Genomic DNA, 13,206 nt, shown 5'->3' on the forward strand with positions numbered 1-13,206 from the left:
TATTTTGTAGTCTATATAAAATACAGCTTTCCTGAAGCCTGTGAGATATTTGTAGTTGCATTAGGTAAGCATTCAGAGCAACTTCAAGGCAATCTACCAGGAAGAAAACAATGATTGCTCAGCCTCAAAGAACAAACCCAAAAGGTAAGGAGTCTGGCTAGGCAGGTGCTCAGGGCCTCGTCCAGCAGAAACCTGCAAAGTGTCTGGAGAAGGGTGCACTACGGCTTCCCTGCACCCCTGGCCCAGTATTTGACCCCTCATGGTGAAAAAGCTCTCTCTAATCAGAAGTGCCTGTGCCCTGGTCTTTTAACTTGCTGGTAAATAGTACCTTGCCTAAACAAGCAAGGAAAAAGATTCTTTTTCCCTCTCTTCAGTCACTCATGTATTTAAGCATGAGGTGCCATACACTCCACTCTAGTTATACGTTAACAGATGTGTATGATGCAAATGCCCCTGGGATAAATGCAGGTAATTACTGGCTCTCGATGGAGACCAGATATGATCACAATCAATTTGGAGTGACTGATTTCCATTTTGTTTGTCCTATGCATATCCTACCACTCTCTTATGCTGAATCTGTTAATATGCTCTTAATTGCAGTGCATTTTCAAATAGTTTATAAAGTGACCCTGCTGTAAGAATTGTTATATGCTGTTAATATAAAGCATCTGTAAAGACAATATGCTATTACTGCATAGTTATCACAGGTAACCACTTGTTTTCTGATAATGAGAAACTCTAGCATGGTTGAACTTCCCCATGTATGTAAATGCCTGCTTTATTTATATTGCTGCCCCTGGCACTGTTAATCCTAGTCATTAATTCTGCTTCTTAGCTAAGGATGTGCACCTGTAGGTTGTGAAGCTCATTGTGCACCTAATTCTCTGATGTCCCCTCAGGATAAAAAAAACTCCTGAAAAGCCTTGACTCCTTTTAACTCGTTTTCTCTGGCTGAAATTGGTATTCCCAACATGCAAATTTGAGTGCAGTGTTTAAAGGCTGCTGGTGTGGGTGCGAGGACACGGCCTTTGTCTTTGCATGCATAGCTTGCTCCTCATAGCTGCGGGATGAAGGAGTCGCTCTGGGTTTGAGTCAGAGCAGGGCTTTAATTAACATATACATGCATATTCAAACCATAATGTGGAGAATGTCAGAGGGACAGGATGACACTGTCATGTGGCCCCAGCAGCATTTCCTGTGAAATTGCTGGTGGCAACACAGTCTCCGTGAATTATGTCTGGTATCGGAGAAGTGACAAAATGGCCAGTAACAAATCAGTATGCTTTGTTGCTAACTGGCACTTGAAAGCATCTCACTAAGCTTTGCTCTGCAGAGTGCCCAGAAGACGTAGGCAAAAGTGGTGTTAAACTAATCCCAAACGTCTCAGTCGTTTGTACATCCCCACCCTGCACACACGTTGCACTGGGAAATGCCCATCACCCTGACATGGAGACCAGGGTAACTGTAGAGGGTGAAGGGGGGGTACCCTAAGGGGTGTAATATCTCAAAGGGGAAAATAAAGGCTGCTAGTCCCCATACAAAGTTCCAGGAGAAGGCGTAACCCAGTAACAGTAGCTTATAAGAGAATTTGAAAAGTCAATTCTCTTTGTAGAAAAACTGTTAAGTGTATTGTTGTTCTACAGAATTCATGAATATTTCATTTTTTCGTCTTGATTTGGGATGAAAATAGATACTGAATTATCAAAACATGCCACTGGGCAGTAGATCTGAATTTTGAGCCTCTCTGCTAAGTACCCAGCAATGAAGTGTTTCTTACAGACCTAATTCCATAGCTCTCATTGTGCGTATGCAGAGTAACACAATATTGAGGCATAGAGCTCATCAAGGAATTAGTTTTTTTCCTAGTGAAAGCTTCAGAGGAAAATACACTTGGAATCCCAAAATGTTAAGTAAAATAGATTTATTATTTTGTTTTGTTTTGTTTTTAAAGTCTAAACAAGGAAAATGTTCTTTAGGTTTTCTCTTTCACAGAGAGTTAAGTTTAAAGCTAGAGAAAATCTCATTGCAAGTCAGCTTTGAAAATTCTGTTTGAGTGGTGCAGGTGGCCTTCCACTTAGTGGTCCTCCCGAGTTCCACCAGGAAAAATATGAAAGCTGCAATGATTTTCTTAAATAACTTCCTTATAATAATAAAAATAACAGTAGCCTTATTACTCAGTTTCTATTTCATTCTCTTGCAATGGATTTGCTTTGTGATCAAGTCATTCAGCTGCTTCATGTTTCAGATGACCTGGCTGTGAAAATGGACTGTATTTACCTGTGTCATGGCTGTGTTACACAACAGCTGGATGCAAACCTAAATGTAAAGCTGCTATTGCAAATCTTCACTTTGACCCACAAAATCCACATTGCAGCTGGGAAATATTTTGGAATTTAAAGAGAAATCTTTTGTTCCCCTGTGTGTACTATTTCTGTTCAGCCCACAGAAGGAAGACGGCTTTGTGGGATCTTATCTATTCCAGTGAAGCTGTGAATAGGTTTGATAGGTCCATTTGGAGAGCAAACATACGAAACCTTGTTGTCCAGACTTACAGACTTAAGTTTCCATTTGAGGATCAGATTTGATTTGAAATAAATATTCTGTATGCAACCCATACTTCCTTTTTTTTTTTTTTGTTAACCTCATTTCACTTCTCTGTGCCATCTACTGTAGAGATTATTATACCTACAGATTCCCTTCAGTTGAAATGACTTTCCAGTGGTTCCTTCCCTCCAATACACTTCCATTAGCAGGTCTCTGATGGGGATGTGTCCCTTTGCTTCCTCTTGCCCCCACTATCTTGCCAGGGAGACCTTGGGCAGGCCATTGATGTGCTGGTGCTGAAGACAAGAAGATCAGCGTAACCAAAGGCTTACCCACTGGAGGCAGGAGAGACGTCAAGACAGTGGGAACTAAATTCAAGCTGAAGTCTCTGCAGCATCACAGCTATTGTTTTTCCTGCGCAGTGCCTGAGCATTATAGGAGTAAATCTTGGCCTTCTGTTTTCAAAAAATCAGTTGTTTATTTCAGTGTTGTTTTCTTTGTGGAGAACTGTGACATTTTGGATAGAAATGGAATTGAGAACAGAGATGGAGTTGGGATGTCTCAAGTTGCCATTGTGGTGAGCCCTACAGCACGCTGTGGTTTTCCTCCCCTGTGAGCTGCTGTGATGCGGTTTTGGAGCAAAGTCCACAGAGAGGGTGCCAGAAGTGTGGGGAATTGGGATGATGGAACAGCTTCCACAGAGAAATGCAGCAAATCCCGTGGAAACAAACAGTCCCTCTTTCCCCAAAGAAAGGTGACCTCTTAAATGGCAAGCAGATGCTTTTTCCAGAGAAAGCCTAATTTTCCATTACTGGAACTTTTTCCACCAGCGCGTGGAATGGTGGAGCAGTGATGAACCATCTCCTTCCCACACCGGTATGTGAGAGGTGCGAAATGTTACTGCTGGGGAGAGGAGAGGGGAGGATTAAAGGCAGTGCTACTTATCCAGGTTCTCTTAAACTTTGGAGTCAGGAGAACTTGCATAACTGAGTGGCTGTTTTCAAACTCTGATTTTTACCAGTCTAAAAAATTCCCTTCTTTCATTCAGTTTTTCTTCTTGAGTAATAAGTGTTTCTGTAGTTCAGGCAGGTGTTCTTGTGCAGCCCTGGCTTTGTCAAGCGGGAGTTTTTGCTTTGTAGTTGCAGTAAAATGAGTGAGAAAAGCTATCATTAAATGCAGCCTCTCTTGTTCATCTCTGTAATATTGACTATATGCTATGCAATGTTTCAGTACCTCCAGAATGCCTTCAGACCAACGCCTAGTTGAATGCTTTTATTTCTAATTCTCTGTCTCACAGAATCTCTGATTTTTTTCCCACTTAAACTGTTTAAAGGTTTTGAGCATTTATGCTGCCACTGTTTTGTTGCACAGCTTATAGATGTTGCCTTACACAACCAGTGAAAGAAGTAGCAATTTCAAAAGCATCAGGATGATGGAAAGTAGGAGTAAATAAAATCAATACTGAACTTGTAGCACTTCTTCCTTCCCTCTCCCGCATTTTCCAGGGGGGAGGAGGTAGGGGTTTGTCACGATGTTTTATGAAGGTAACAGGGCTTTCCTATGACACTTACTCAGAGTGATGTGTGGTGGGGAACAGGGAGCTTCCATGAACCTCAGTAAAGACAGGAACAACTCTCTGATGTCCAGGAAAAAATTATGACCCAGAAGAAATCATTCTAGATCTCCAGAGTAACCACCCGAAGTCAAACTGTGGAAATCTTTGACATATTTTGTCAAGTCCCCAAAATCTATCTGCAACCAGGAAAAGGCAGTGGATATAAAAAGTGCAAAGGAGAAAAAAAGAAAAGCAGCAGCAAAAAGTGTAAAAATGAAATCAGTACATTGGAAGTGATTGTGAAAATGTTGTTCTTCTCACTCACAGCCCTATATATAATTACTGTCTAGCACCTAAGTCCAACCATGTGAGTGCATTAGAAATATCCAAAATAAGCAGATGTGAAGAGGTGACACAATTGCTACCTCAGTAAGGTAGGTTTAAATTTACTTGTACTCTCTAAAAATTCAACAGTTACATTTGGCTGGATTATTAAGAATTTTATGTCATGATTTTTCTCTACCTGCATCCTGATGTTCTACTACGAGACTATCGGAGTACTGACACATCAAAACCCCATTATTACTGCTTTCATCATTAGGAGAGAGCAACACCTTGAACTTGGTTGCTACAATGGCCCTTTTCTGAGAGATGGATGCTATTACAGGGTAGATTTGTTTCAAATACAAGTTGCTTAGAAACGCACACAAACCACTTCACCTGTGGAATGAAGGATAAAGCAGTATATGTAGCTCTCCCTGGATGGATAGTTGGAAAACAAGAAGGTTGTAAATATGGACGAATTTGTATATGCATACACATATTCTGTTTTAGCATTCAGAAAGTAAAACGTTGTGTGTACTTTCCTAAATACATTTCCATAGGCACCTCTTTATATGTGTCCATGTTAATAGGTATTTAGTGTATTAAAATTAGCTTCTTTTGATGCATGCTAAAAATGAGGTGAAGAAGTGTTTTTCGACTCATTTGGACCATCCAAAGTCATCATGGTCAGGGTGCTAATCCTGATGACAGGCTGCCTGCTTCGTCAGAGGAGGATTTTTCGATTGAGCCGTCTTTTTTGGCACGCTTAGTAATCCCTTTTCTTGCATGTTTCTGACTTGTCAGGAAGATGCCAAGTGCTTGTCTGCTCTCTGCAGTACGGGTTGCATCAGAAATCACCAGCAGGGCTACCAAGGCCTCTGAGCTTGGAGCTGAAGGGCAGGCACATGCCCTCCTCACGCTCCAGACCTTGCTGTCTGTGCTCTGCCCTAAGAAAGAGAAAATGCCTTTACTGCTTGCTGTCGTTGTGTACTTCGGGTGTTGGTAACGTTTAATATGAACACAGGAAGGTCTCCTTCACCTGTGTATGTGTTGCCCGTGCATGTGGTCACCCAGTCTCGTGGCTGGGTCAGCCTTCTGACCCAGCCTCCTGCGCTCTGTAAGACTTAGCCCACGGGATGGGGGCAGCACAGTGGCTGTGACAGAGGCAGCTGTTATGCAGGTACCAACGGGGAGCACTCAGCATGCCTTTGCTGGGGCTGGGGAAGCAGGGACAGGAAAGGAAGGCAATACAGGGCAGAGCAAACACTTGAGGAAAAAATAGCCGTGATTTTTGAGCCCGAGAGCATAATCTGTGAATATATTCCAGACTTAATGTTTTAGGTTAAAATTGTTTCTAGGTAGTCATTTGAGACCTTATCTCAGTTGAAGGGCCTAATCCCATAGAGGTCTTGCGTATGGGTTGTATTGGAAGGACATGGGACTCAAAATGTGCACCTTTCCCTGGCTACCTTCCTTACAACTTCTGTCAAAGAAAACAACCTGAGTACAGTGACAAGTTTGCCCAATGCCTCAGCTTACTGGTGGACCAGCACACCGTTACTGGTGTACTGGTCCAGCTTACCCCTCTTGCTTACGCTGCCTCACCTGTCATTGGCAAAAGAAAACTTCAGAAAATGTGACAAACATGGTTTTCTCAAAAAATCATGGAATAAATTGTTAACATTTACTCCATCCAGCTGTCCCAGGATGAGGGGAACACAGAGGTGTTTGCTGCGACTGTAGGGAAGAGAAGGGAAGGAATAAGCAGAAGTTGTATTTATATCTACTAATGAAGCTGAATGGTAAAACTGATTGAGGAATCATGAAAAGCAGGGCTGTAGGCTGTCCCTTAACTAGCAAACCTGTTTAGCTGAGAATTAACGTTCTCCAGTTTTGATATAGTTTAATCATAGTTTTGTTTTCATCCGCGAAGCTAGCATAATAGCATGAAGGAGATTGGAGAAAGTGGCTAAATGAAAAGCACCTGATATAATATCTTTTCAATATCAGGCTGCACCTCTGTTCTGTAACACCCACCTACTCTTAGATGGCCCATCTTGAAATGCACTCTGCTTTTAATAAGCTTTTGCATACAGTTTTTGTGAGACTTTTTCTTAGTAGTCTAAATAAGTAAATACTGATAATTTTTGAGCAAAGTTACAAAAACATTAGAGTTACCAAACTAATATTATGAAATAATATCTCTTTTCAATTTTCTGTGGGCGCTGTTGTGTACTAGTCCTACAACAGCATTTTCATCAATCATGGATCAAATCCAGGAATGCGTTTAAGTCTGTGAGCCCCATTTAGTCTATGCTCTTGTGTGTGCACATGCTTAGATGTTTTGCTTGATTTGCTCAAAAGAATTCAAGTCAGGGATCTCTGAAGTACTCATAAATCCTGTGTATCAGTGGCAGGGGGAGGGATACCATAACCTATCTGTTTCCAGAATCCATGACCAGCCTCTGAAGGTTAGGAAGCGTTGTTCGCAGTGGCGATCCGACAGTGAAGTGGCTGAAAGTAGAACAGGAGAAGATGGGGATTCCACAGGTTTCCTTTCATAGTATCGATCAAAGGCTTTTAAGGGATAAGGATCATAGAGATGTGAATTGAGATATGAAAAAGCACTATTTATAAAACTTACTGAGTGATACTTATCGGCTATATTTGGATTAGCCTCCATTTGGATTAGTCTCAGACCATCAAGGATTACTTTCCTAAGGCAGAAACTCAGAAGAAGAAAGCTCTTGCAATTTATCATCGAAGTTTTGTGGTTTTTTTCTCCCAAATTTAAATGCTATTTCCTCACTCCTACCCCCGCAGTATCCCTCTAGTAAAGGTTAAGTCTTCTAGACCTCTGTCAGTGTACAAGGGAAGACAAAGCTATAAAATATGAACTGTCTTTCCATTTCAGCATGCCAGCAAAAAAACTTGACAATGAAGTCACCCAGGAGTCTTGGAGTCCTCTGCTTGACTGTGCTGGTGACAAGCTGTTGATGGGTGTAGCTCCTCTAACTTGCAATGCCATGTTGGCATGAAGAAGGGATTAAGGCCCATTTTTGATTTATTTTATGAATATAAAATCCATGTCACTAGAGTACTAGATAACAGCAACCATCGGTAAGTCCTCGCAGCAGTTCTGCTGTTTGGGTGTGATATGTAGCCGTTGTGCTTCTGACACAAAGCGAGCAGATCTGTCCAATGCACCTTCTGCTATCCCCAGTCTAGTTCTGTACCGGATGTTTCCCGTGGATGCCACGCAGTGGACCTGCAGATGCTCCCAGGTGCGTGCAGTCTGGTTGTACCCCACGCACACAGTAGATAGCCACCTCCTTTTCAGGACAGGGCGCAGCCCCTCTGCTGTAAATCTTGGCTGAGAGCCAGAGTCAGACATCAGCGCGTTGCTCTGGGGCTGGAAGTTACGCTGATCTCAGTTATATTTATGCCTTCAATCAGTGCTTCATGCTGCTGCATAATGCTCAAGTTAGCACAAATGGTTTAATCTCCCTTCATATCACCCTGCATCCCAGACAAGAGCAAGTGCTCAGGTCGCAGCGGGATCTTGCTGAGCCCTTGGAGCCTGTGGGGATTTGTGACAGTGTCCTTTTGTCTCTTGACCATTGCTCCAGTGATTACTGCCACTTTCGGTGAAAGAAGCCTTTGTCCCTGGCAAGGAATGGTTCAGGCTCTGGGATTCTCATTCCTGCGTTTGTGACATTCGTGAGAAATCCTGAACATCCAAGCTGACCACCTGCCTCCGCAAGCTGCAGCTGCACAGAGTGCTGAGCTGGGAGGTGCAGGGATGTGGCCAATTCCTCTTCCTCCTGCTTCTGGAAAAAAATGTTAGCCTTCACATGCTTGCATTCAAAATCGCTGTCCTCAGACTTAACTTTGTGTCTCATAAGTAGAAATAACTGGCTATCACCATGCTGCTTACCAGCAGATCTCTGACCTCTGTGAGAAAGATGATTATAATGTTATTCCCACATTGCAGTTGTGAAAAGAGAGACATAGTAAGATGATGAGACGTGCTTCACGTTACAAACCAATGGAAAAACGTTTCACTGAGCTTGTCTGAGTGCTGAACAGGGCTGTGAAATGCCAGTCCTAGGAGGTACTCAGCACTTGGATCCGCAGCAACCTGCCTTAGCCTTGAAGTTTGCTCTGCTTCTGGCTCACAGTGCAGCCAGATAAGCTGCAACCAGTATCATGCTATGGCTTTAGTTTCTGAGACAGAAATGAGCCTGTTTTGCAGAATCCCAGTGCTTTGATTGGTCTTTATGATGTCATTCAAGGTAAATACGTATTTTTCCATTAGAGAGGGAAAATTAATCTATTTTGGTACATTTTATTTTGCCTGAAACAATACAGAGAGGAGTCAGGAGCAAAGGCACAATGGCCGCCAGCTCAGTGTCAGTTCCTTGCCTGCCTGTCAGTGCAAAGCCGGTGTGTGAGGTGAGGCTGGACAGAAAGCAGCGTGACTGCTGAGCGGAGTGGAGGAGTATTTATTGAAGAGTCTGCATGCAGCCAGAGCAAACACAGACCGCATCCTGCATCTGTGAAATCCAATTGCATCACATTTTATAGACACCCAGCTAACATAATTGAGTAATTCTGTTTATACAGAAATCATTCTTGCTGGTTTGCTCAGCCAGGAGTGTAGTGTCACTGGTAACCATGGCACCACGGTCTTTGCATTTATCAAACTCCTCACACTTCATTCTGTGCTGGCCTATAAAAATAGTAATAATAAAAAAACAACTCACAAAATCAGGTCCTTAGCTTTCTGGTGGTCTGGGGGTACATGGATGTACCAGTCTGGATGTGTCTCTGCCCCCAATGTTTGTGCGAGCAATGCAAAGCACTGGTTCGTGATACATTCAGGTGCTGCCTCCTACAAGTACCCCCTGCACCTGCGTGCCCCGTCACAGCGCTCTGGGTTTCCCTGGGGCACTGCATGGCTGCTGAAAGCAGCGGGAGCTCTCGCTGGCCCCATGCCTTGCTTGGCCATCTGGCAGGGAGCACAGGCTCCAATGCCACCTGCAAGGGCTGGTTGACTTGATCCAGTGCTAGCTTGCTAGTGAAGACAGATTCTTTTCCTAGGAGAACGTCCTAATGGTGGAGTTAGCGAACTCTACACACACAGGCTCTGCCCTTCATGCGGTTTGCAGATGGTTTCTTTTTCTTCTGTTTTTTGCAAGCTGAAGCGTACTTCTCTGCTCTGAATCCCCTCTTCCCACTTTGCTCATGCAGGTGCCATTCAGGCTTCTTCCTTGGAGGTGAAAAAATAGCTTTGAAACCTCTTGAACTGGGAAGGGATTTGCAAACTCCTTCATGTCTTGACACTTCATGGTAGCCTTGTCGCAGAACTGTACATAGAACAGGGAGGCAGTGGTAGCTGGCTTTAGAAAGAAACACTTGGTTTCTGGAGGGGAAAGAATAAAAAGGCTTTGAGAGACCCAACTGTGATTGTGTGAAGGAGAAGACATCTCTGCCCAGACCCTAGAAAGGCACTACCTGCTAAATTTCAGCATTTCATCCACTTCTTCCTGTGCAGAATAGTCCACAGAGTCCCTGGCCCTGCTTGGCCGCTGGTGACAATCTGGGTGCTGCGTGGATCATCTCAAAACCTTCCCAGATTGGTGCAAAATTGTCCTTTTCCTTTCTGGGGGTTCTGGTGCATAGGTGAGAGCCAAGGTGTAAATGCCACGAGCGTGATGCAAAGCCCACGTTCTGTGGTAGCGCAGGGCTGGCCGGACCAGCACTCTGTCAGCTCTGCCGCAGAGACATGAGCTCGTACTGCTTCTGTTCTCAGGTGTGGTTTACAGCGTTAGCTTCACAGGGACTTAACAGGAGCTGAAATTCTGTTTCAAGTTAGTCTGAGTGCTGAGGTGTTGGTTTTTCTGGCTTTGAACCTGGGTGCCTGTCCTTAATTGACAGAAATGAGGTCTTACCTGAGAGTTTCCTTAAGTTGAACGTTTCATTTAATGAGAGAAATAACTGTATTGGTGGGTAGCGTTCTGCTGAAAAAGTGGGGCTTTTACTCATTTAATAATAAAAATAGGATCTCCTTACGCTTTGCCTTAAACTCAACCCAGACATGTACAGATTAGTTAGAAGGCTCTAGAAGACAGATACTTGTATGAAATGGGCAATTTTTGGAAGCCGTTAGCTATGTTATCCTGAATACTGAAGTGCAGTGTGTTTCTGATGGAATTACATACATCGCTCCATATAAATACCAAGTGTCTTTCTGGTGATTACTGCCTTTCAGTGAACAAGAAGTGCATTAATACTGATTAAGCTGCCTTACAGAAATAGAACATTTTCACAGGATTGAAAGCTGCTTTGCCAACAGCACTGTGCTGGGTACTGGGAACGGTTTCAAGCTCCTTAGCATTAATGAATGAGAATTATTAAGCATAAACAATTTTTTTTAAAGAGGATGGTTCTGCCAGTCTTGCTGATGTTGAGCTATAACAAGATATGTATTAGCAATTTTAATGTTACCTATATAACATTTGTCATTTATGCTCTGTTTCTTTTTTCTCTCTTTTTACCATCTTACCCGCCTTTAAGCTCAAGAGTGGTGGAATTCCACTGTGATTGATGTCTGTTTGGGCTCATAACTCAGCGCGTCTACCGCGTGAGATTGCCTTGTAGGAGGCAAAGGAAAATTGTGCTTGTTCTTAGATGGTACGAAGAATGCAAAAAGGGTTGTGTAACATTTTCCAGTGACAGTAATAAATAATTTCCATATCTCTGTTTATAAATAATATCTTCTTGGCTTGCACCATAAACCCTTGTTATCAAAGGCATTTACTTATGGACTTTACTTAAAAACTGATGTGATAGACGTAGCTTCATTTTTTTAAGGCTTGCAATAAGGAATTACTGCTAAAATATTTATTGATGTTATATTAAAAATGATGCTGCATTTTACTCACTGCACATGGTCATGAAAGACCAGCAATAAGGAGGTTTTCCAGAAGAGCCCTGAAACAAAAGAACATAGATATCCAGACTGTGTTTCTCCTCTGCCCTGCATTTTAAAGACACCTATGAAGCACTGAGAAAAGAAAGAATATTATACTGCCAGGACTAACACGTAATACTAACAATTACATAAATTGAAAATAGTCCCAGAGAAGCCGGAGGACCTGGAAATAATCAGAAGTGAAGTCTGAGTTCATTGACTGAGTTCGTCAGAGGTGTCAGCAAAGGGGACGTTGTTGTGCCAGCAAGGCCTAAGTCGTAACTGAACGTTGGCACAGATGAGGAAGCCGGCGTGGATCGAACAGCACTGTCGGGCAGGTCCCCACTCGCGCCAGCCTTGGGCATGCTGGCAGTGCTCGCTGGGGCGGCAGCCGTTCCCCCGGAGCAGCTGGTGAGCCGGATGGGCTGCGGGAACGGGGAGCTCCCGCTGGTCCACAGCTGAGACACAGATCAGTGTCATTGTGTTTACAATATCAGCAGATCCTTCCCTAGCAGAAGTTGGAAGGCTTAAATCAGACTAAAGCACTGATATCATCAATATCTGATTTGCCACTGGCAAATTATTCCAGTATCCCCAATCACAAGTAGCTTCTGAACTTTGTTTTTCCTAAGCTATCAGAAGTAAAAGGAATCACAGTTCTTATGGGGCTTTGCAACTTGCTGGCGACTGACACCAAATACGTTATTTAAACTGACTCCATCACAGTCTGCCTCCTACGTTACACAGCTTTTTATGGGACAACAGCTAGTGTCCATTTCTGTGGCTGCTGTAACCAGAATATCTTGAGATATTCTATTGGTTAGTTTTGAGTAAGAAAAGTGAAGCTTCACACCAGGCCTCATAATTCATTCAGTTGACCTCAAGTCATTCAGTGGCTTGAAAACCAGCATTAGATAATAACAAATATATTTTCTGTTGACAGCCTGTATTGGCAGCAAAAGCATGAAACCACTAAGAGACAGCTGGCAGGACTGCAAATTCCCAGACTGTCATGGTTCCCAGGACATTTTCTGAGCAACTTCACAAAACAAAGATTGCCAGGTGATGTGGTTTGGCATATCCAAGGTGTAGGGGCAGCCTGAAGTTGTGCTGCCTGCGAAGGCTTGTCACAGAAGCGTCCTTCTTGCTCTCCCATGTACTGCCGTGTTCTCCTTTTGCGCTGCAGTGCCCTTTCCTGGGAGCACACCAATGCCAGCTAGGAGATTTCCATCTTGATTTGCGTGTGGTTTGTCTGGCCTTTATTGCCCCAAGGAAGCCCTGTCAAATTATCGTTGAGCTCTTTCACTGGCAGGAAAAGGTGGAACTAGGTAAAGAACAGAAGTGGATTTCTCCCTCCCTTGGCTCTGTTCGGTCTTGTCTGTGATGACTGTGCACTACCTCTTGCTATTCTGTAGCACCGTGTAGAATAAAATCTGATTCTTTGATTAAATGCCAACAAATTGCGGGATGGCAGAGAGCAAAAATAGCGCCTGACAGTCCTTGTATATTCCTATACATGCACACAAGCACGGACGTGTGAATCTTCCTGAAGAAGGCTGCAAGATTTTCACAAATCATCTGAGAACAGAAACAAACCCATCCTACCAGGGCTTAATTAATTATATTAATAATAATAACTGAATTACCAACTAAGATGAATGAGTGGGACAGACTACTGCCACCTGCCACAGGAAGTTATTTTTAGGGAAGCTTAGGCATTTTTTGTGGCTAATACAGAGTTGAGTGTGGTGTTTTCTGTGCATTAGGAGCCCCCAGCACCACACTGCTGCCCTACAACCTGCCCCGA

The 13,206-nt window shown here is 43.3% G+C and overlaps 1 protein-coding gene across 16 annotated transcripts in view; it reads left to right on the forward strand.

Annotated features, from left to right (window-relative positions):
• Nucleotides 1-13,206, forward strand: part of LOC308193182 (uncharacterized protein) — a 221,769-nt gene that overhangs the window by 45,140 nt on the left and 163,423 nt on the right. Inside the window, exon 7 of one of the 16 annotated variants that reach the window (XM_080587546.1) lies at nucleotides 1-13,206. This exon is cut by the window's right edge and continues 17,988 nt beyond it. The exons of 13 other annotated variants lie outside the window; for them this stretch is intronic. In XM_080587546.1, the coding sequence (XP_080443672.1) occupies nucleotides 1-10 (10 nt within the window). In that variant the 3' untranslated portion in view covers nucleotides 11-13,206. 2 more of the 16 variants (XM_080587548.1, XM_080587545.1) reach the window with 2 other exon arrangements.

Source organism: Anser brachyrhynchus (genome assembly GCF_964034855.1).
Source record: "Anser brachyrhynchus genome assembly, chromosome: 3".
Taxonomy (NCBI): Eukaryota; Metazoa; Chordata; class Aves; order Anseriformes; family Anatidae; genus Anser; species Anser brachyrhynchus.